The sequence below is a fragment of the Dermacentor silvarum genome, chromosome 10 (genome assembly GCF_013339745.2).
Source record: "Dermacentor silvarum isolate Dsil-2018 chromosome 10, BIME_Dsil_1.4, whole genome shotgun sequence".
Taxonomy (NCBI): domain Eukaryota; kingdom Metazoa; phylum Arthropoda; class Arachnida; order Ixodida; family Ixodidae; genus Dermacentor; species Dermacentor silvarum.
This window is the reverse complement of record NC_051163.1, coordinates 56,445,639-56,467,779: the sequence shown is the minus strand read 5'-3', so window position 1 is coordinate 56,467,779 and position 22,141 is coordinate 56,445,639. Positions and strand designations below refer to the sequence as shown.

The window sequence follows — 22,141 nt, the reverse complement described above, 5'->3', positions numbered from 1 at the left end:
CAAAAATTTTTGGGTCCTGGGAAGTCCGTGATCTAACGGGTGCAACATCGGACTGCTGTGCTGAGGTAACCGAGTTTTAAAGCAGTCACCGGACAGCGTGTCCAGAGGGAATTACGAGAGTGGAGCGCAAAAAAAAAAAAAAAAAAAAACTTGGACAAGAGAAGGAACACGGTTTACACACCGGCTGCAGGCAAGACTCATACATGACACGTCTCCGCAGTGGCAAATACGAAGTGTCACTACTTTCCTGCTTCGCTAAGCGCATTAATGTCGCCGCTCATCGTGAGATTTAGTCAAGATCATAAGACCTAGTTTGAGAAACTTCGGTGGTTGAATGGTAAATAAATGTGCCTTGCGTATACGGCATGCATAAATATATAGCATACATGTACAGTCGTGAGCAAAAGTATACGGACCACAGGGTCGCCGGAAAAATGGAATTTCTTCGTAATTAACAAGCATAAACTGGAATTAATGAGTACACTGAAAAGTTCGCAACGCCAAGTTTAGACTGCAGTGCTCAATTTCAAGTTACGTTCATAGGCAGAGGAGAAAATTGGCTTTTTCGCGCAACCCCTGGTCCGTATACTTTTGCTCACGACTGTACCTCAATATATTCGGAGCTCCACGGCAACGCCGACGGCGAAAATTCGCCTGAAGTGTCCATTACATTTGCTATCGCAATAGTATTTACAGTAGTATATACAGCATAGTAAGTACAATAGTATGTACAGTTGTATGTGCATACAATAATAGTATGCACAGGTCTCGATAAGCAGGAAAGGCACTGCTTCGTTTAAAACGCTCCTCACACCACGTCGTATGCACATATCTTTTTGTAATCCCTTCAGGTTCTCCTTTGGGGACGCGACCCTTCTTTTTTTTGCGTGCACTGGTTTCAAGGAATAGAGCGCAAACGTTAAGCTTAGGGTAAACTGATGATTCTGCTAACCTATATATTACTTCCATTTTATTTCTGAGCTATATTTATCGTCACAGAGTACCGCTTCGGTGAAAAGCACTACAGTGCTTTACGCGACTTTTGACGTGGGGCATGTTGGTAGCAATCTCGAAATATTATATTTTTTTCTTTGAAAGGCTTGTGGTCAACAAATAAGTTGTGCATGTAATTCGAGTGTGTAATTCAATCCTGATTATGAAGAAACGTAGCACGGCTGACATTACAACATTCAAATATTTAGTTACTCTGTAATTATGATGACTCATCATAAAATGCGCAAAGAGTCATTCTTCTATCTTGATTTGCTTTCAGTGGAGTCTTATGCAACCTGGCATAAAATTATGTATGTTTCACAATTGTATGGACAGTCGATCATAATTCGTTCCTGAAGGCGGTAAAATCAGGCTTTGTCAAAAGCCATAGAAAAAAGTTGTCGCAGTTTCACCTGGGAAGAAGAAGAAGAAGCCGGAGCGAGCGGGCGCACATCACGTCGGCTCCGTATTCCACAGATGTTTTTGTAGTGCAAATCGCCCAAAACCACCTGAAACTGCACACCAACGGACTTGGCTCGTTCTCAGGAACAAGTGGATATCGAAAACCAGGTGGGATTCCCATTTTTCAAGCCTCTACGCCAATTTCTTGGCCCGGCCTCGTGGCGGAAGAGCCGCGAGGTCGCGCGCTGTAGAGCCGGCTTCCTCAACAATTACCGATCATGCTCTCAAGAATGGAAGTCACCGTAGAGGGGCAACGCATAACCCAGGAAGAAATGGATATAAGCAAGGGATGGAAGGAGGTCAGGCACAGAAGATCAGACCGGCAAACCTCCCAACATCGCGAGAGCACCTTGTCGCCGACGCGGCTTGACAAGCGCAACGATAACCCCAGGAAAGGAAGGCTAGAGCAGATATGCAAGGCAAGCAGGATGCCACATTTGCCAAGAGGGGATTACAAGATTGTGATCAGACCACGTGGAGCACTCAAAATATCCGAACATGGTATAGTTCAACTAACAGCGGCTGTACAAGACGCGGCAGGCATCCCTCGAGACGAAAGAGAGGAGGATATCGTCTGCTCGAACAATTATCAAAATATCCTAATCGTCAGTACATCGGATCAAGAGCATGCCAACAAATATCAGGAAGTAGGACGCATCAAGATTCAAGACAAGTTTTACGAGACCAATGCTTACGAGACGGCGCCGGACATGACGGCCAAAGGAGTCATCAGAGGAATTCCACTCGACGAGGGCCCAAGAGACATCACAGCAGCGGTGGTTACGAACAAAAACCCAACGGCGATAGCAGCAAAGAGAATCAGTAATACTACCACAGTGATTGTGCTCTTTGAAGGATACAAAGTGCCCACGTACGTCCGATACAGGGCAGCGCTGCTCCGATGCTCCTTGTACCGGAAACAAGTGGATTTCTGTAACCAATGCAACAGACTTGGACACAGAGGAGATGTATGTCCCAATCCGAACAACAAGATTTGTGCTGGATGTGGAACAGCGAACCCAGACAAAGACCATAGGTGCCAACCTAAGTGCCAGTTATGCAGCGAGGACCATCCAACCGCGGATAAGACGTGCAAAGCCAAATTCAAGAAGCCCTTCATCGTTAAACAGAGACAATGGCAGAGACTGCAACGAGAACATGAAGATGCTACCTCAAGGGAAAACAGGGCAGCGTCTCGTGGAAGGCCACACGCCAGGGAAAGACGCTCCAGATCGAGAACAAGGTCTCCATCCACCCCCAGATCCTTATCCAGGTCGAGCTCCAGGACACCGGGGACACGACCCGGATCCAGATCCAGGTCCAGAACCAGGCCACCCACTTCAACAAGCACGACAACCACGGTGAGCTGGGCAGACGTGGTCGACGGCAGGCGCCCGGGGGCTGGCGGGGATACTGCCATTAATAACGAGATAAAGGAACTAAAACACGAGAACGCGCAGTTGAGGATTATGCTAGCACGTATGAGCGATGAAATAAAGAGTCTCAAGGAAGCAAAAAGCCAATTAAATCAGGTAACTTCCGCTCCACAGGCGAGCACGAAAGATCCAACTGAGGTCCCGGACAATAAGATGGACGAAGGGGATAACCCCCCTCCACTCAAACGCAAGGCCCAAGCCAGAAATGATAAACAAGATAACACGGCGGTAGATAAAGCATTAGTCGATATCCAAAAGACCCTAATAGAGATACAAAAGGCAAATGAAAAACGGGACGAAATGATGAACCAAATGGCTAAGGCAATAGCAGCAATTATGAGTAGATTAGACATCCTAGAGGCAAACCAGTCACCAGGTAATGGACTCCCCTCTGGTGCATCAGAAGCACCACAATCCTCACCCACTTCGCAACCACAAAATTATATAAGATCAGCTTCTCTCCAGCCTCCCGTCTCCCTCCCATGGTCGCACCCGCAATGAGGCGCGCTGCAAAAGGGTTCAGGATATGGCAATGGAACTGTAGAACTTACAAAAACAAAAAATCAGTTTTGCAGCAGTATTTAAAAGACAAGGATAAGCCGGACGTCATAATTCTGCAGGAAACACATGGGGTCGCAAAGCTGGCAGGATACAGATCTTTTGGCTATGCCGAAGGGGAGACCAGGGTATTAACCACGCTTGTAAAAAGAAACATAGTATGCGTGCAACACAATACAGGCATAGCGCACATAGACAATATTCTATTGGAACTCATCCCACAAAAGAAGGCAGGACCTAGCTTATTTATTCTGAACATTTATAGCAATCCCACTAAACATAAGCACAAGTTCAAGGGCCTATTCCAGAAAACACTCAAACTAGCTCGAGAAAATCCGGTAGTAATAGGAGGAGACTTTAATGCCCCACACACTGCGTGGGGATATCTATATTCCAGACCAAAAGGAAGGGCCTTATGGAATGACTCGCAAGAATTAGGCCTCACGCTAGTCACAGACCCCGGTACTCCAACCAGAGTAGGCACGGCGTTAAACAGGGACACAACCCCAGACCTAACATTTACCAAGAATATTGAAAAGGTGACGTGGCGCAACACACTACAGGATTTGGGTAGCGACCACCGCATATCGGAGTTACTCGTCAAAGAAGGGCCGAATAGACCCAATGAACGACAGATCAAATTAATAGACTGGGAACTACTTCGTAGATCGCGAGAGGCTACACAGCAACGATCCATCACAGACATAGAGCAATGGACTAAAGAGCTCAGCGATGACGTCAAAGCTGCCACAAAAATAGCACCACCTGAATCTAACTTGGAGAAATGTGACAGCAGACTTCTCCACATGTGGGAAGCTAAGCAGTCGCTGCAAAATAGACTTCAAGGTCAGAAGCATAACAGAAAATTGAGAAAGCGCGTAGCGCTCCTCAACAAAGAAATAGAAGAATATGCTGCGCAATTGAGCAAGCAACAATGGGACGAGATATGTAATTCCATGGACGGGCAATTAAGCACCGGCAAAACCTGGCACATGCTTAGGTTCTTGCTGGACCCTGAGAATAACAAGAAAAACCACAGACAAGCCATTAATAAGTTAATACACGCCTATGAGGGCACGGAGGAGGACTTTCTCAAAGAATTAGAACAGAAATACATAACACAGGCACCCCCTTGCAACCATCCTAGCTACAACGGGAATATCAACGCAAAATTAGACGAGGAATTCACGGAGGCAGAAATCCGCGCGGTCCTACAAAAGTTGAACACCAAATCAGCCCCAGGCCCAGACGGTATAAAAAACAAGACTCTCAGGAACCTCGATGATGGGTCGATCACCAACCTAACGGAATATATGAACGAGTGCTGGATAAAAGGAGCAGTACCAGCTCAATGGAAGAAAGCGACGATAACGCTTATTCCAAAACCTGGTAAAAAGCTTTCGATCGACAACCTCAGACCGATCTCCCTAACATCCTGCGTCGGAAAATTAATGGAACATGTAATTTTAAACAGAGTAGATAACTTCTTAGAGGATAATAACATATACCCAGATACAATGATAGGATTTCGCAAAAACCTTTCGACACAAGATGCGATGCTTCAACTTAAGCATCAGATAATCGACTATAAAACGCGCTCTACAAGGGCCATCTTGGGCCTTGATCTTAAAAAGGCTTTTGATAATGCCAACCACGCAACCATATTGGAAAACATCGAGCGATTAGGACTAGGGCAACGGACGTATAACTATATCAAGAGCTTTCTATCAGATAGGAAAGCAGTCTTTTCCGTCGGAGGACTCACGTCACCCGAAATCGACATCGGGGGGGCCGGCACGCCGCAAGGCTCTGTCATCTCCCCGATGCTGTTCAATCTCGTCTTGATGGGACTCCCCGAAAAACTAAATCACATAGAGTCCCTCAATCACACAATATATGCGGACGATATTACTATCTGGGTCTGTGATGGCAGCGACGGATCAATAGAACAACGACTCCAGACCGCAATAAACACAGTAGAGGAGCACCTCATAGGAACAGGCCTCACATGCTCTGCAGAGAAATCCGAGCTTCTCTTATACCGCCCCACACTTAGGGGCAGGCCTCCCAAAGGATACGACAGAAACAAGGCTCATGAGGAAATCAAGCTACACACCAAAAACGGGCGGAATATCCCAATAGTAAATCAGCTCAAGGTACTGGGTCTAATAATCGAGAACAAAGGTACAAACGGGGAAACCATAAGGAAGTTAGACACAAAGGTAACGAACACCATGAGATTAATCAAACGAATTACTAACAAGCACCAGGGTATGAAGGAAGAAAGTATCATACGGCTCATACAATCATTCATAATCAGTCAGATCACATACATAGCAGCCTTCCACAATTGGTTTGCAGCTGAAAAGACCAAAATTAACATCCTCATAAAAAAGGCATACAAACTAGCACTAGGGATTCCAATCAGTACAAGCACAGATCTATTCCTTAAGTTGGGACTCCACAACACACTGGACGAACTCATAGAAGCGCAACAAACATCCCAGGTGGAACGACTAACCAAAACCAAAACAGGACGGCATATACTACGCAAGCTAGGAATGAATTACCACAATCAATACGGGGAAAAGACGACGATAACGAGAGAAATTCGGGACAAACTCCTAGTAACAAATATACCCAAGAACATGCATCCAGTTTACAACAAGGGCAGACGCACGAGTAGAGCAGAGAAAATGATCCGAAGCTATGGCTCAGACGACAGAGCAGCCTTCGTAGACGCGGCTGAATACACACACAGAAATAGCTGCGTGGCAGTAGTCGTAGATAACACCCAAAAACCCCTTACAAGCGTGTCAGTTAATACCACACATTCCGAGACAGCAGAGGAGGTAGCCATTGCACTAGCATTGGTCTCCACAAATGCTCAATACATAATTAGTGATTCTCAGGCGGCCATTAGAAACTATGCTAAAGGTAGGATCTCTCCTGAGGCGTGGCACATCATCATCGTCAACAAAGCAAAATTCTCTAACGCAGAGAAGAACGGCAGGCAATTGCTCTGGTTCCCAGCGCATACGACTCCAGCAATTCACGCAATCAACCCCAACGAGGTAGCACACCGCGAAGCTCGAGGTCTTACTCGCCGAGCTGAGCAAGGAGTGACTTCCATTGGTCAGGGAAACGCGGAGGAGGAGATCTGGAGAGAAAAAGACAGATTAACAAGATTTAGCGATATTACAAAATTCTATCAAAATCAGAGGCGAATATTCCCACCGCCTCACACTAAACTGAACAGAACTGAGTCCGTTGCTTGGAGGCGATTACAAACAGAAACCTATGTGAGTCCCGTGCAGTTAAAGACTTTCTACCCCGAGATATACGCCAGCGATATATGCAAGCTATGCAAGTCTGCTAGAGCCACCCTTCAACACATGTTGTGGGGATGCACAATATATCAAGAAAAAATGGCAGTCTCCCCGGAAAATCTACGGGCGCGGTGGTCGGCCATGCTGCTCAGCTCAGAACTCCAAGACCAACTTTGGGCCGTCCAGCGAGCCATGGATGCCGTGCGGGAGCAACAGCTCCCAGTGGCCATCTAGGCGGCCCCAGGCCCGGGCCTCCCAATCGCCGGATTTAAAATAAAGTTATGTCACTCACTCAGTTTCACCTGAAAGGTGAAGCATAAATTGCGATAGCAAATTTGTAGAGAGCTATACGGAGTAATGATATTAGCTTTATCAGCTGTATAAACTTGGACATGCAGCAGCACCGGCAACGCGCAGAACTGTTGTCGACGCCGTCGGCGTTTTGCCCGCGTTCGCTCAAAATGCGTGCGGCGTTGGTGACTGTTGCCGGGGCCTCTGATATAAATAGGCACATGGTGCCGCAGCTAAACGTCGCCTCCCTTCCCTCCCCCTCCCTTCCCTCCCCCACGGCCTCTCGCGCATCGGAAGAAGGCGTGTTTGCTCCACATATATGGTGATTGTAAAGGAGGAAAGAGACGCCTACTTCTGCAGCCCTTAAGCAAGCACGGCGCGGAACGCGCGTTTGTTCTCCGCCGTGCGTTCACTCCCCGCGAAAGAGCGCGTCCCTCGCGCCCTTTCACTCGCACATACAGCGTTCGGTGTGCTCCCTCAAGGGCTGCAGAAGATAGCGCCAACCTTTCCCTTTCCCTCAAGAACCACTTATCATCATCATCATCATCATACAGCGTTCGGCGGCGCGCGGTCACGATTTCATCTCCATTGACGTCATACGGAACCTCACGGCGACGGCGACGCCGACGGCAGAAATCTGCTTTTGAGTGTCCATATAATTGCTATCGCAATAAAACAAAGTTACATCGTTTCAGCCGATCGTTCACGCATTCCAATGTAGGGCTGGTTCATTTTAGCTTCAGCAGTGGCTTAAGGTTCGTGTGTAAGTTTTCTCGAAACAAACCGTCTCAACTGTAAATTTTCTATTCTTAAACACCATGAGACTACTTTTCTAAGGAAGCGCGGAAGCTTATTTCGCAGTTTTAAGAACAATACAGCAAAGTCTGCTTTAAGACTAACTATTATCTATATATTAAGGCCTGCATAACCATTCCTCACATGTTTCGCTTTCACCTCACGTTCTCGGAGGTTTCACGTGCTTCCCAAACGCTTCTTGCATTTGGATCCCCTAAACGGCTTCCACCTGAAATAGTGCGTTTAAGAATTCGTGAAAACTTTGTAGGACGCTAGTAGCTTTAGAACGATAACAGTTATACGGACGCTTAGGCGCATTCGCGAACGTAGCTGTCATGGCGTCTCTCTATCGACGGCGCATGCGCAACTGGGTGAGAAGGCATCCAGAGACGCGCGGTGCATTCACCTGCGAAAGTGGCCAAGCCAAGTGAACAACGCGCAGTCACACTCTGCCCGATTGGCTCTGCCGGCGTCAGGTCACCGTTTTGTGGCTTCCGCTGCAGGAATAACCGTTGAGCGTAAACACATTATACTCGGGGACAACTTTTCTTGGCAGTGCAGGGAAAGCTATGGGGCCGAAGCGCAGAGTCTCCTTACGCGACAAGAAAGAGTTCCCTAAATTCATTATTAATTTTCACATTTCCCTAGCTTAAGTATATTCTACTTCATTTGTTATATTATGTTCACAATGCGATGAGAAGCCGTGCATGGTGTACTATAAGTGTCGTGCTGTTTGAAAAATAATTTCTTACATTTATTTATTTATTATTTCTCGGATCACAGAACATTTTCTGAGCACCTGTTCTGCACTGTAAACAGGGTGCAGGCTCATGGACAATCGAGCTGAGGAGCCCGTCTGAGACATACAAAAAAAAAAAAAAAAATAGTTTGGTGAGAACGTAGTTGTCACGAGCACACAAGATCTTGATAAGGCATCTTCAACGGTAAAATCAATATTTCGTCAAATTTCAATAGACATCCAGGGCTATATCGGAGGTTGTGAAGACGGATAAGGGGCGTACACAGCGTGTTACAGAAAACCGAAACTGGCACCGAAAGCAGCAGCTAGCAGCCGCACTGCTTGGCGGAGTAACACGATTGTGCCGAAGCTCCGCACCCTCTAAGCCTTTGCTTCACTGCCAAGATAAGTTGTCCCCGAGTATATAGCCTGTTCCTGCTTTGCAGCTGTGAGCACAACGCAACGTGGTCCATATACGCTGGTTTGAGCAGAACGCGCTGCAAACGTACAGCTAAATATCCATGCACATACATTTTCTTTGGTCGCTAACAAACGTGGATGGTATTCTTTCAGTCTCATCTGCAGCATTGAGGTACAACCAAGGAGGTTTTCAAACCTCCTTGGGTGCGCGAAATTCCAAAAATCGTCATTCAAGCAACACTAAAACTCCAAAAAAGCAAGAATAATATATCAAAAAGAACTATTCATGTAACCAAACATAAGCGCGCAAAGAATGTCTCTCCGGGCATCGGCACCGAAATCACACAGTCCAGTAACTATCGGACGGTGCAACCATCACACTGGTATGAAAGAGTTCACGCTAGTCTATTCATGCATGCATACGTAAGAACAACACGGCCCGTTATATCAGTCCGTTAAAGAAGCACAATGTAGGGAAGACAAAACAGTAATTTTACTTGCAGCATATACCTGCTAACCTGTGAATATTAAAAATTGTACAACATTCCAATGGGGGAGGGTAGTGAGAGCAAACGTTTTATCAAAGTTTGCTCTGGCCGCACGCCTTTTATGGGATGCATACGCACTTTATCAACGATCATTTATCTTTGAGCTGACAATGCAACCCATAATTTTTAGAGCACGGTGACTTTTTCAGTGACCTTGTTGCCGATTTCGCCTGCTTAAGGAATTTCTTTGAATGAACTTGCTCCACTAGTGTGGCGACTAGCGCTGACAAAACAGCCTGGCACATACATCAGAATTTTTTTTGTGTGTGTGATATTGCGCCGCCCCATCCTTCAACACCTATAAAAATTTTTCGAGAACTGAACATACTTTTCGTAAATCTTAACGCAACATTCGTAAAACCGTAAAGCTAGATCGAATTTGTAAATTTGACGAGGAATTCTAGACAGATGGCAGGTATGCTTATAAGCACTCTATGGAGAGCCGAATCATATAAAGCAATAGCAACAAAAGCAACAACCATGAAATGTCATTTGCATGAAAGGTTAGTGTAGCAGTTAATTAGTTACAGCTTTCCTGAACTATCCACAGCTGAAACTTTGCTCCATAGTATCCCGCTACTACGTGTGCGCTTCGCGCTAAGTTTCACCGTTGAAATCAGAATTTTGAAGTATTAAGTTCAGCTTGTCAAAAATGGTAAGTGGGGGGTCTGTATAGGGTTAACTTTAACGAAACCCATCCTCTTCGTGTCTGGTGTTTCTGGCTTCCCACGTATAAAATCTCGGCCAATTGCTATATACTTAAGTGATGCAGTAAAAAAAGTTGTCGCAGTTTCACCTGAAAGGCGAAGCACCAATTGCGATAGCAAATTTGTAGAGAGCTATACGGAGTAATGATAGTAGCTTTATCAGCTGTATAAACTTGGACATGCAGCAGCACCGGCAAAACGCAGAACTGTTGTCGACGCCGTCGGCGCTATGCCCGCGTTTGCACAAAACGCGTGCGGCGTTGGTGACTGTTGCCGGAGCCTCTGGGGGCGGCTCGGTTTTCGACGACATCAGAACGGGACACTCGTCTAGCTGCGTCGGAAGTCTTTACCACCTTCTCGCCTCACAACGTTTTTACATAAATACGCACTTGGTGCCGCAGCTAAACGTCGCCTCCGGCTGATGCGGAGGCGACGTTTAGCTGCGGCGCCTCCAGCTGATGCGGATGCGGCTGATGACGAAGGCGTGAACAAGTCTCAAAGTTTCGGCCTCGCTAAAGCCGCTACGATGCTTCGTCACTCTTCGTATAATTCTAGAGATTTGTTTGACTGTCGTTCGGAGAGTTCTGATTGTTTTATCTGCGCGCCTGTTACTTTGAAGGCGAAGGCCGAGTACGCGCATTGTTTGTGCCTCTTTGAGCTCTTCGCCATCGAGCCGGAGCGAGAATTGTGGTTTGCGGTACCCTCTGCCGTGAATTCTGATGAATTCAGATTTCTCCGGCGCGCAAGCCATACCGCCCTTTACTGCAAAGTGGTGTACTGTCTGTATTGCTTCTTGTAGCACGCTTTCTTTGTGCCCCAGGGATCCTTCTGTTACCCAAAGCGTGATATCGTCTGCGTATAGCGCGAATTTTAGGTCTGGTATTTTTTCCAGTTCTTTAGCTAGCCTGTTCATGCCCATATTGAAGAGCAAAGGGGATAATATTGAACCCTGTGGGGTTCCACGAGTGGGCATCTCGAGAGTTTCAGATCGGACTTCTCCTAGACCTATTGTGGCTTTTCGGCCCGTTAGGAAGGATCGAATGTAGTTATAGGTTTTTTCTCCGCACGCCGTACTGCTTAGTTCTTGCAGAATTAGGTCGTGTGCTATGGTGTCGAAGGCGCTTTTCAAATCTAATGCCACCACTACGTGTTCTGCTCCTGTTGGGATGTTGGTGATAACCTCGTCATGCACTCTTAGGAATATGTCTTGCGTGGATAAATGCTGCCTAAAACCGTACATGCTGTCAGATAGGTAGTCGTTTTCTTCTAGGTGGTTAGTTAATCTATTTAGTATGACTTTTTAAAAACGCCTACTTCGGCAGCCCTTCAGGGAGCACGGCGCAGAACGCGCGTTTGCTGTCCGACGTGCGTTCGCTCCCCGTGAAAGCGCGCGTCCCTCGCCCCCTTTCACTCGCACATACAGCGTCCGGAGCGCGGCGACGATTTCATCGCCGTTGACGTCATACGAAACCTCACGGCGACGGCGACGGCGACGGCAACGGCAACGGCGACGGCGACGGCAGAAATCTGCTTTGGAGTGTCCATATAATTGCTATCGCAATAAAAAAAAAGCTAGAGTGAAAACGTGCAGGTCAATGATGTCGGGTGCAAATTGGGCCACAAGCGTTTGCGGGACATATTGCCTCGATTTAAAGGTTTCAATCTTTAGTAACTATAATAGTACTATTAAGCGATCATTCGTTTCATCATACAGAATGAGGGAGGTTGAAAAATAGAAGCTGGATAAACAGTTCGATATACAGGTTCAAGTCAAAACGGCGCAGTGAAACGTGGACGAGAGGAAGGTACATACACGACAGAAATACACACGGGCTGGCCGCTTTATAGAAGAAAGCACACCAAGCGTATTCAAAGGGCGCAGCCATCGCGGAAGATAGTTTTTCCCCCCTTACTTTAACCTCGCGACGGCGTGTTCTAACCAGAAGCAGCTCAAGTCAAAATGGTAACAACAAAGGCTTTATGCAACGAAATACAACGGATGCCCGACACATCAATGAGAAAGAAAAATATACACATCATGTTCTATCGCTAAGCGCGCGCTACATGAAAACGAACACAGAATGAAACAAAGTTCAGTATCACTGAAACACCGTGAGGCAAATTAAACAGTCACGAAGAAATATTGATTATGCGAAACGAGCCAGAGACCCAGTCAAAATACAATGTTTTATTGCAGCTGGACAGGCTCCCGCATCCCCGACATACAATTAAGATAAATACAACATTTATGGCAAGCGAATGGCGCAGCCAGTGCAGCGACTAAAGTGCAAATAATTTTTTTTAAATTCAGACAGACGTTTTGCGTAGCGGGCCATGACTTCCTTAACAATTTTCATAACGGCAACGGATTCATCACTAACAGAAGGTGCACAGAATAGCTTCCTGCAGATAAATAAAGGTTACAATATTGATTACTTAATTATAGCAACAAGCAGCAGTTATTGCGACCTACACAGCGATCCATTAAATTAGACGCGCCTTAACGGAGTAGAAACTTCCTTCGGTCATGGAACGTTGTGTCCCTTAAATTTTTGTTGTCGACTGTACAACAATCCGCGCAAGATTACGAAACATCTGTGAACATTGCACAAGCACAAGCAGGATTTATGTTGTTGCTTAAAGGACGACCGGTCACGGGGGTTGGTGCTTGGCTGTTCTGCGAAGCAGCATTTGATGGAGGGTCCCTTTTAACCATGCGACTTTGTCCACGTGTGCGCGTTCCGTTATGAACTTCCAACCTGTATGACCTTTCTTTCTTTTTCTGCCTCCCTCAGAAGTTCTCGTGAGCAGTGTGTTTATCAGTGGGCTTTTGTCAAGAGAGCGCGAGAAAAAAAAAAAAAAAAAAAAAAAAAAAACTGCTTTCTGGTGCATGGTGCCGCTGCAACCGAAAGAAAAGCGGCGCTTTTGAAGCTCTTGCACGGAAGCGGTGTAACATTCACACACGCACGCGAAGCTGAGTGCAGTTCTAAAGAAAAATGAGCATGCTCGGAGAAATGTTCGCGCAGCGCGGCTACGTGGTGCCGTGTTTACTCGTGCAAAGCCCGCCTCTGTGTTTATGACCCGCCGTGGTGGCTTAGTGGATATATGGTGCTAAGCTGCTAAGCCCCAGGTCGCGAATTCGACCCCGGCCGCGGTGGCCTCATTTCTATGGGGGGGGGTGTTGCAAAAGTAAAAACGCTCGTGTACAGTGCATTGGGTTCACGTTCGGAACCCTAGTAGGTGAAAATTAACCCTGAGTTCCCGACGGCCGCTACGGCGCACCTCATACTCATCGTAGTTTCGGCAGGTAAGACCGCAGAATTTATTTCAGTGTTTTTGTTTTGTTTAATTTATTGCTACGGCTCACACCCCGCACTTTGGCATTCAGATTTTAGTAAAGTGGGTGGGGGAGGGGAGAAAGTTGACCTTGCACAAGCCATTCTAGATTCTAGTCATCTCATCTCTTAGTTTGGGGACACCTTATTGATGTAGTTTTACTGCTGGCACTAGTGATATTGCATTTGCTATCGTGTGTTTCAATGCCGCTCCCTTCTGTAATGTGAAAACCCTGAGGGTAATAAAAATAAAATAAAATTTGGAGGACGCTTAAGCTTCGCCTCTAAGAGTGGAACGCGATAGCATTCAAAGATCCCTGACTGCTTAGCGCGCTTCTTGGCAACTGCAGCGTATGCAACCGTAATGTTTACCGGGAAACGCTGGCGGCGAACGCTATGCACGAAGGCGAGCTTTCTGGTAGAAACGCGGCCTCTTGCGTGGGCCAATCCCGGAGGTAGTGCAAAGCCGCGCCAAGAAAATAAGATCATGTTCAGGTTTCTGTTATTTTTTCGCACTTTTAATATTTCAGCCTGAGAAGATTTAACATAAAAGGCATACGCTGTGGGTGTTTTGTTTCATGACAATTGTTTGTGGACTGTCATTCTCAAACTTCCGAGGAATAACTTTGTCAAGAATGTAAGACAAGGTATGAACAAATTTAGTGATAGAATGGTGAGGCAGTATGACCCGCATATACCGCATTTCATATAGCGCGGCGTGGCATATACATATACCTAAATATATACGGAAATTTTCGCTCACGGGACGCCAACGCCGGCGACGACGCCGGACGCTGACACCGCATTTTCTGCGACACGGGCCCTTAACGCTGTCGCGTTAAAATAAATGGCCTGAAGCAGCCACTTACTAGCGTCGCCAGCTTTACTATGTCATGAACCAGGCTTCGTGTCATACCAGCGCTTCAGCCAAGGTGTCGGATGAAAGGCGCGGGTCTTACGCGTGTAAATGCGGTACTTTCGCTTACTCCCAATTTTTCGCTTCGGAGAGCAGTCTAAAGAGAGTCATTACGAAGTGGTTTCTTGTAAAAAGATGGTTACGCGGACTCCGTTACGACGGGAAGACGTAATTACCGAGCGTTGGCAACACGGTCGATGGTTCAGCCTCTCACTTATCGTTCAACGTAAGAGGCATTTGTAATGCCCTCCTCACGCACCCACCTATCTCCCACTTTTTTGCTCGTTTGTTTATTAAGCGCAAGCAATCCATAAGCCCCAATTAGCAATCATCTTAACAATTATTTGCTCCGTAAGTGGTCGCTTTTACCTGCGCGACATCGCGCGCTGTGACATAACGGGCAACAAGGCTAGTCCACCCTACGAGAATCAACTGACCTCGCCGTTTACCGTACGGAGTTGTGCGAAGTTCGCGACAATAAGGCCGTCCAAACGTGGACAAAGCCGCACGGCAGATCGCGTTTTAACTATTGTCATTGTTTAAGACCACGCAATTCACGTGATTGCTATCACGTGATTGCTATCACCTGATAGCAAAATTTACCACGAAAGTCCGTGTAAGGGCAGTTACCAGTCATTCATTTCAATGCCAGTTTGAATGTTAACTGTCGTTGATTTCGATGGTCGTTCAGGGTGACCGTGTAAAGAGGGTATTAGTTAGTCTACTTTGGGGTCTTATCATACAGTACAGATACCGACGAGCCCATATCTATGCGTTGGGGCGTACTGAGATTGCAAGCAGGCAGTAAATAAACTAGGAGGGAACATGGCGTGGGGGCTCAACCAGTTTTAACCAGACAACACTCCGTGAAGCCACCCCCTTTCCTCTCTCTCTCTCACAAAAAAAAAAAAAAGTCTGCCCAACACGCGACCCTGCGCTCGGTCGACTCGGCCCAGTGTGCTTGGTTCCCGGCAGCTTTTAATCGATGTCAACTCGTTCGGGTGCTTTTCCAATAGGCTCTGTGCACATTTCTTGCCGATATGCTTGTGCAACTTCGGGTCGTTTATGGCAAACGTTAAACATTCATCGTCTTCATTGTACCGTGCGAGTGAGACGTGCGTGCCTGTTACTGTCGCACCCGTTCTCTTTTAGGAAGAGCGTGCGCTGAGCCCCGGTATAGCGTGACGGTGGAAGACACTAAAATTTACCGTGACATGGTCACGTGTTGGTGCGACTCTCTCTGACTTCAATTTTATCGTGCTATGCACTCACTCCAACCTTGTTCTTTTCTCCATGGTGAATTGTCACGGGCTGCCATGTCCCGTAGAGTTTCATACAATCATGGCTAGAAGGAAATACGGGGCAGCAATCGTTCATTTAGTGTAGAAATCAGGGGTAGTAAACATTCATCTATTTTTTCCCCATGATTTGGCGCAGCTCCGTTGAGAAACATGTCGTCCACAAATGTATTCTTTGACGCTGAACTGTCTTTAGCGCTGGGCCGCATTGTTTCCTAAGAGCAGTGAAGCTTTTCGCATGCACAGCTGATTCATTTCGTCGTTGTAATCACTGTAATTAATAAACAACTCGCGACAGTTATTGTATGTCTGTCATTAAATCTATATTTCATTCAAACAGCAATATTCAGTGAGTGCAATATTTTTAGTTTTATATATTCTTAACATTTCTTCCTACTATAATGTACTGGAAACTGGTCGAATGTTTGCATCAGAGTCAAAATCGCACTAACCGTTGCCACTGAACGCATTGCTGGCAAAATTACGTTAAAGAAGTTTGATATAGAAGCCCAGTAAGACTTTCGACGCCAAGTGGAAGAAGTTTAGACAAATCCGCGCACAACTCATTATTGCAAATGCTGTCTCATCTGTCGTCGCGGCACTGCAGGAATTGCACGCATAACACTAGCACCGTATGTTCCGCTTGTAACATTGCAATGAAACTATGACGTGCCTTAGACAAAACTTTGGAGGAACGCGCTCTCATCGTTCTGCGCACATGCGCAGTGCAATCCTTTCCGGGACCGGCTACTGCGGGTATTCTCGTCCTGCAAGGACGATCGCATGTCCTTCGAGGACTTCCTCGACCTCCTAAGCGTGCTTTGCGAGGATGCGCCCGTCGACGTCAAGGCCGAGTACGCCTTCCAGATATTCGGTAAGTGCGCATTCGTCACTTTTCCCATACCTATACACCCACGCTGCCCGGTATACTCGCTCGCGTCCTCTCAGGCCCACCGGTACTCACCTCTACTCATACAGATAACACCTAACGCACCTAACACAGCTAGCGCACACACAGCTAACACATAACAGCTAACACAGCCAGCACTCAGACCTACTCACACAGCTAACTGACGTTCACACTCACATCCATTCACATTCACTGACCGCCAATCGCCTCCACCGACACTTAGTTCTGTTCACGCGCTTCGTCATAAACTCGTACTCACGTCTGTGAAACCAGTGTGAGAATAAGTGAGTATGCCGACCATTGTACGTGTCTGCCTGTTTGACCACATGCTGCTGCAGTTGGGTGACTATCACACTTGTTGCTGAACGTGAAGTCGCGGGTTCGATTGCGCGCTTATGCGATCGGCAATCGAAGGTTGGATTGGGCTGATGTTACCGGAAGTGATAGGCACTGTTTCAGCGGTTTCGTTTCACTTTGCTTTCCCGGCACGTTTTGTTTTAGAGCCCAGCTTAGGCGCCCGTTTCTGCGGCGGGCGTCGGTGTCGGCGTCCCTCGTAACTGAGTGAACGAGCACAGCGAAGGATGAAAGAGCGAACGCGGAGCGCAAAGAGAGAGGGGGGGGTGTGTGAAATACGGTGATAGTGAAGAGGGCGCGAGGATAGCGGATGAGGAGGGTGCAGCGGAACCATGCGGCGAAAAGCGGAGGAGGAGGGTTTGGCGAAAGTGTGAGAAGCAAAGCGCGCTGGCCGCGCAAGACGGGCTGTGCGGCGACGATGGCTACGAGGTGGCGCCAGAGTAGCGCGCATCGTGTGTTCACCGATGACGCCACCGATACCGCATGGAAACAAAGCGCTGCATGAGTGGAGGTCTGTCTGTTGCGGCTGCTGTGAATCGCGCCCTCGCGTCACCCACGCGCTGCCTCTCGCAATATCCCGATTAGCGAGGCAGTCGCGCCACACTTCGCTCCGTTTACAACGTGTCCCACGAGACAGATTGTCTGCGCCAGCCAATGTATCGTGAAATGAAAACGCGTATAGAGCGCGCGCGCTCAAATTTCGCATTAGGGCATATCGTAATCGTCGGTGAATTTTTTTTTTTCAGTGTTTCATGGCGAGTCTGTTTCGTGTTAGCAGGTTATAGAATCTGTCCACGCATTCACTACGTCGTTATCGCGAGTGTAGCGTTCTTACGATGCCTGTCGTTCGGGACGTGCGCGCACGCGCAGATATGGACGACGACGGTGTCCTGGGCGAGGACGACCTGGCGGAGGTCATCAAGCGGCTGACGTCGTGGGACACTGGCTGCCGGATGGAGACGCCCGACGTGCAGAGGATCATCGAGCAGGTTCTCGCCGAGGCGGACCTCGACCGGAGCGGTCACATGTCGCTCATGGAGTTTCAGCACTGCATGCTCAAGAACCCCGACTTCGCAAGGTGACCGTGGCGACAGCCTTACTGTTCTCGCTCGCTTTCAGTCAATCAATCCAATCAGTCGGTCGGTGTCGGTCCGTCGGTCCCACAAAGCGCAGCATATCATTTTGATACGCTGAATTTGAAGCCTAAAAACTGATTTAAGGGCTGGAAAACCATTGTAGGGCCCATACTACCGTTTTTGATATGCTAGAGGGAGTTTTCAGTTGTGGGTGGTACAGCAAACCATTTACTAATTGTTTATTTGTGATACTAAGTATTTTAAATCAAATATTATTTCACTGTTCTCTTCGTACCAATATACTCTCCATGACCAGAATAAATGTGAGCAAGTTGATTTATTTCTTTATGTGGAATGGTGGTCGGGCTTTGTGGGGTAATTAATTCATTCATCAATCAGATCGATAGATTTCATCTCGTTAATTTCTCCTCAAATGTCCGAGGACATGACATAAGGAGAGGCATGGGCACTTGTTTCTTTGCTTGCATGAGAACGCAATAAAAACTAGAAAATAGCAAAAAACAAAAACAAATAATAACGATAGTATAGGAAAGCAGTAGCGTGGACAAACCCATAGTAAGGCTAATAATACAAACGCTGGGTAGCTTTGAGAACGCGGGCATGAGCATTATGGAACGTTCTACATATTAGTCTACATATATAGTCTTCAATCAATCCCCCCAGCAACATATTATACTGCATTATCTACAGAGGTCATACGGCCTGCGGCCCGATGCCGCTCGCGAGCTGATTTCTTGCGGTCCGCTCTATATGGTGCGCTGGTGCTACAAGAGGTCATACGACGAGAAAAACTGTTTTGTCGCCTAACTCAATACACGCCATAAGCCGTAGGTGGTGTCAAGCACAAGCGCAAAGATGTGGGAGTGTGTGGAATCTTCCTTTGGGAACAGATACAGGGTGTTTCAGCGAACACTTCCAAAAATTTTTAAAGGTTGCCTGTGGCAGATAGCACAACTTTAGCTCATGAGCTGGTGTACTCGAAGAGGCGGACATTACCTTGCACAAAAAACTGAAATGCCTAATGGACTAATTAACAAACATTCACTAATTGCGTTTTAAACTAATTACCGTATTGCCCATATTGCAATTTGCAAAATCTAGCCATGGAGTTCGCAAGGCGGATCCACTTGGAACGAATTATCAGGATGACATCAGTTTGGAGATATTAATTCCCCAACCTTTTTTTTTTTCTTTTTTGCAACTCGGATTGTTGTGTATGCCCTTTGTTCATATACTCTATTCATGTTGCTGTAGGAGGCCCTAATTGCAGTTTCGACTTTTGGGCCTCCTTCTGTGTATACACTATGAACCATGTAATGGAAATATGAAATAAACAACTTGATTGATTGATTAATTGATTGATTGATTGCTTGAACCTTTGCGGAGAAATGCATTGGCGTTCCAGTTACTTTCTTAACAAAGTGTCGTCTTATGCATTGAAGCACAAAAGTAACTGGGGGAAAAAATATGGGGGTGCCAAAACAACGATCGGATTATGAGGCACGCCGTAGTGGGGGACTCCGGAATTTTTTGACGCGCACCTAAACTAAATACACAGGTGTTTTCGCATTTCGCCCCCATCGAAATGCGGCCGCTGTGACCGGATAACAATGTTATCAGGGAGGAAATTTGTCACGGAGCGGCATATTTTCGAATGGTTAGGACGCTGATTAACGACATGCCGAATTACGAGCGTCAAAAACGTGGGCTCCTGACTGTGCAGCGCATAATTTATTCGACATCGACACGCCGAATTACGGGCGTCAAAAGCGTCGTGGCCGCTCGGGCTGCCATCTCGATTCCAGACGCGACACGCCGATTACGGACCCAGAAGTGTGCGTGTCATCTGCGTGGTATGCCGGGTTCCACCTTGGCCCTTGACATTGGGAGAGAGGATAATCTGCGGTTCTTCGTCCATGGTGAAAGGGACGCGGCCAAGATCGTTGGGAGCTAAGAGCCCTGAATTCGGAGAACTCCACATAGCGGCAGTTTCCCTACATAGGGAACTAGGGAAAGGAGAGGCTATTTAAGCGCAGGTTTTGGGCCCTGCTGATGAGTCAGAAGCTGAACCTATGCGCTGCTGAGAAGCCGTTGGGGGGCTAGCGCCGTCCAGTATCGCCTGGGCCGCCTGGCCACGTCGGAACTCCGAGGAACTTGTTGACATACGAGACGTCAAACCAGCGTCTGCAACGAAGCTCACGGTAGTTCACCTCAAGTTAGCTCAACCTGCTTGAGGGAAGTCGTCAGATCTAGACTCCCGGGAACCCCAGCTCAGCAATTCGCATCCACCTCGACAACCAGCCTTCTTCGGGAAAGCTTTGTGCACCGACTTCCACGGTTTATGGACTTGCTGCTGCTGCCCGGCAATGCGTATGACACCATTTGTTTTCCTTTGAACTTTGACTTCTTTTGAACTTTGTTTAGTGAAATACTGTTAAGTGTATTCTTGTGTATTTGATCCTCGCACTGTTTCACTTTGATATCTACTGTTAATTGTTCGTATTTATTTGTCTTCATCATTGTGTTCTATTACGTCCAGGTGTGTTAGTCTGTCGTGTTTTTTATTATTGTATTTTATTAATTTGTGTATATTTATCAGCCGATAAATATCTTGTTTTTTTTTTGTTTACTCCCGACTCTGACTCTTTTCACTGTGCTCGCTTGCGTACGGAACGACCAACCGGCTTGTCTACCCTGTCGATCGACTTCGCGCCGACGACAAATCGGAGACAGCTGTGGCAAAATTCCACAAGGCTATAGCATCTAGAAAAAATGAATTTGACGTTGCTGATGTTCGGACAGGCATGCGCCTTGGCGGTAGACTGTGATTGAGGCTAGCGAAATTCGCAAAGGTGGTTTGAATGAAGAAGGAATGAAGCAGGAATGAACAAGGCATACATGATATGTGAGGCGACAGAATGCAAGTGACGGGAAGTGCATGTTAGTATAGCGTGACGCTAGGTCGCCTTGCCTATCACTCAATCACTCGAGCAATTTGTCGGTCGGTAGACCAATGAGTCGATCAATTAATCGGCTGATCAGTCAGTCCATCAGCAAGACAATCAATTGGTTGGTTGGTCTAGTAATCGCGTTATTATATACGTCTTAGAATTTCTGCTACGGAAAGTAATTATAGAAATTGCTTAATATTCACGAGGACAGTTTCCTGTCCAACATGGGTGTGGGTACCTGGAATCTCCTTACATATATTTAATAATAAAAAGAAAGTTTGGCATATTACTGTGAGATTAATGTTTGATAGGAGATGAGCCTAAGAGAGAGTAAATAAGAACGCTGATCTGCACATGCACTCGCACACAATATCGTCTACGTAAATAGGCAACAATGAGCACCATGAAATTAACAACGCGGACAGTGGAACTAAATATATGGCACCGGTAATAAACAAAGTATTATCCGTGACTGTCCCCCTGGTGGCAGGAGTATACATCTTTTTAAATTTTTTTTATCCAAAATGCTCCTAAAGGCCCTCAAAGAGGGTATTACATAAGGGGATATGTAGTCGAATAACTTGGGAACCAGAATAGTTACACAATAATAGTGTGACTAAAATATTGTTACGGGGAGAATATATATATAATGGATATATTTACAAGGTAAGGCGCACAACGCTACAGCAATGGTAAGGCGAGTGGGTGCACACCAGAAAGCCACACCGTCGTCGTCGTCATCGTCCAAGCACCGACCACAGGATCGCCGCTCGTGATAATATGAACAAAAGAACATAATTATAAACAGTGCGGGATTAACAGTGCGCGTTTAATTAAGAATGCGTGAATAACAGCGCGTGGTCAACGTTATCTTGTTTGACAATATCGTAAAAAAAATAAAGGCAACTGACAGCTCAAAAACGTAGGTATTGAATTGTTCACAGGAAAACAGAACATCAGCTAATTTAGCTTGCTGCTGTGTATGTGTGCGCGCTTTCACTG

At 46.7% G+C, this 22,141-nt stretch overlaps 1 protein-coding gene and 1 long non-coding RNA gene across 4 annotated transcripts in view; one reads left to right on the top strand and one right to left on the bottom strand.

Annotated features, from left to right (window-relative positions):
• LOC119431387 (calcium and integrin-binding protein 1) overlaps positions 1–22,141 on the top strand; it is a 71,486-nt gene that overhangs the window by 41,007 nt on the left and 8,338 nt on the right. For all 3 annotated transcript variants that reach the window (XM_049657724.1, XM_037698872.2, XM_037698871.2), the window contains exons 5-6: positions 16,554–16,701; positions 17,962–18,169. In XM_049657724.1, the coding sequence (XP_049513681.1) occupies positions 16,554–16,701; positions 17,962–18,169 (356 nt within the window). The remainder of the gene's footprint in view (positions 1–16,553; positions 16,702–17,961; positions 18,170–22,141) is intronic.
• LOC125940953 (uncharacterized) overlaps positions 1–22,141 on the bottom strand; it is a 40,943-nt gene that overhangs the window by 18,184 nt on the left and 618 nt on the right. The gene's annotated exons all lie outside the window — the stretch shown is intronic.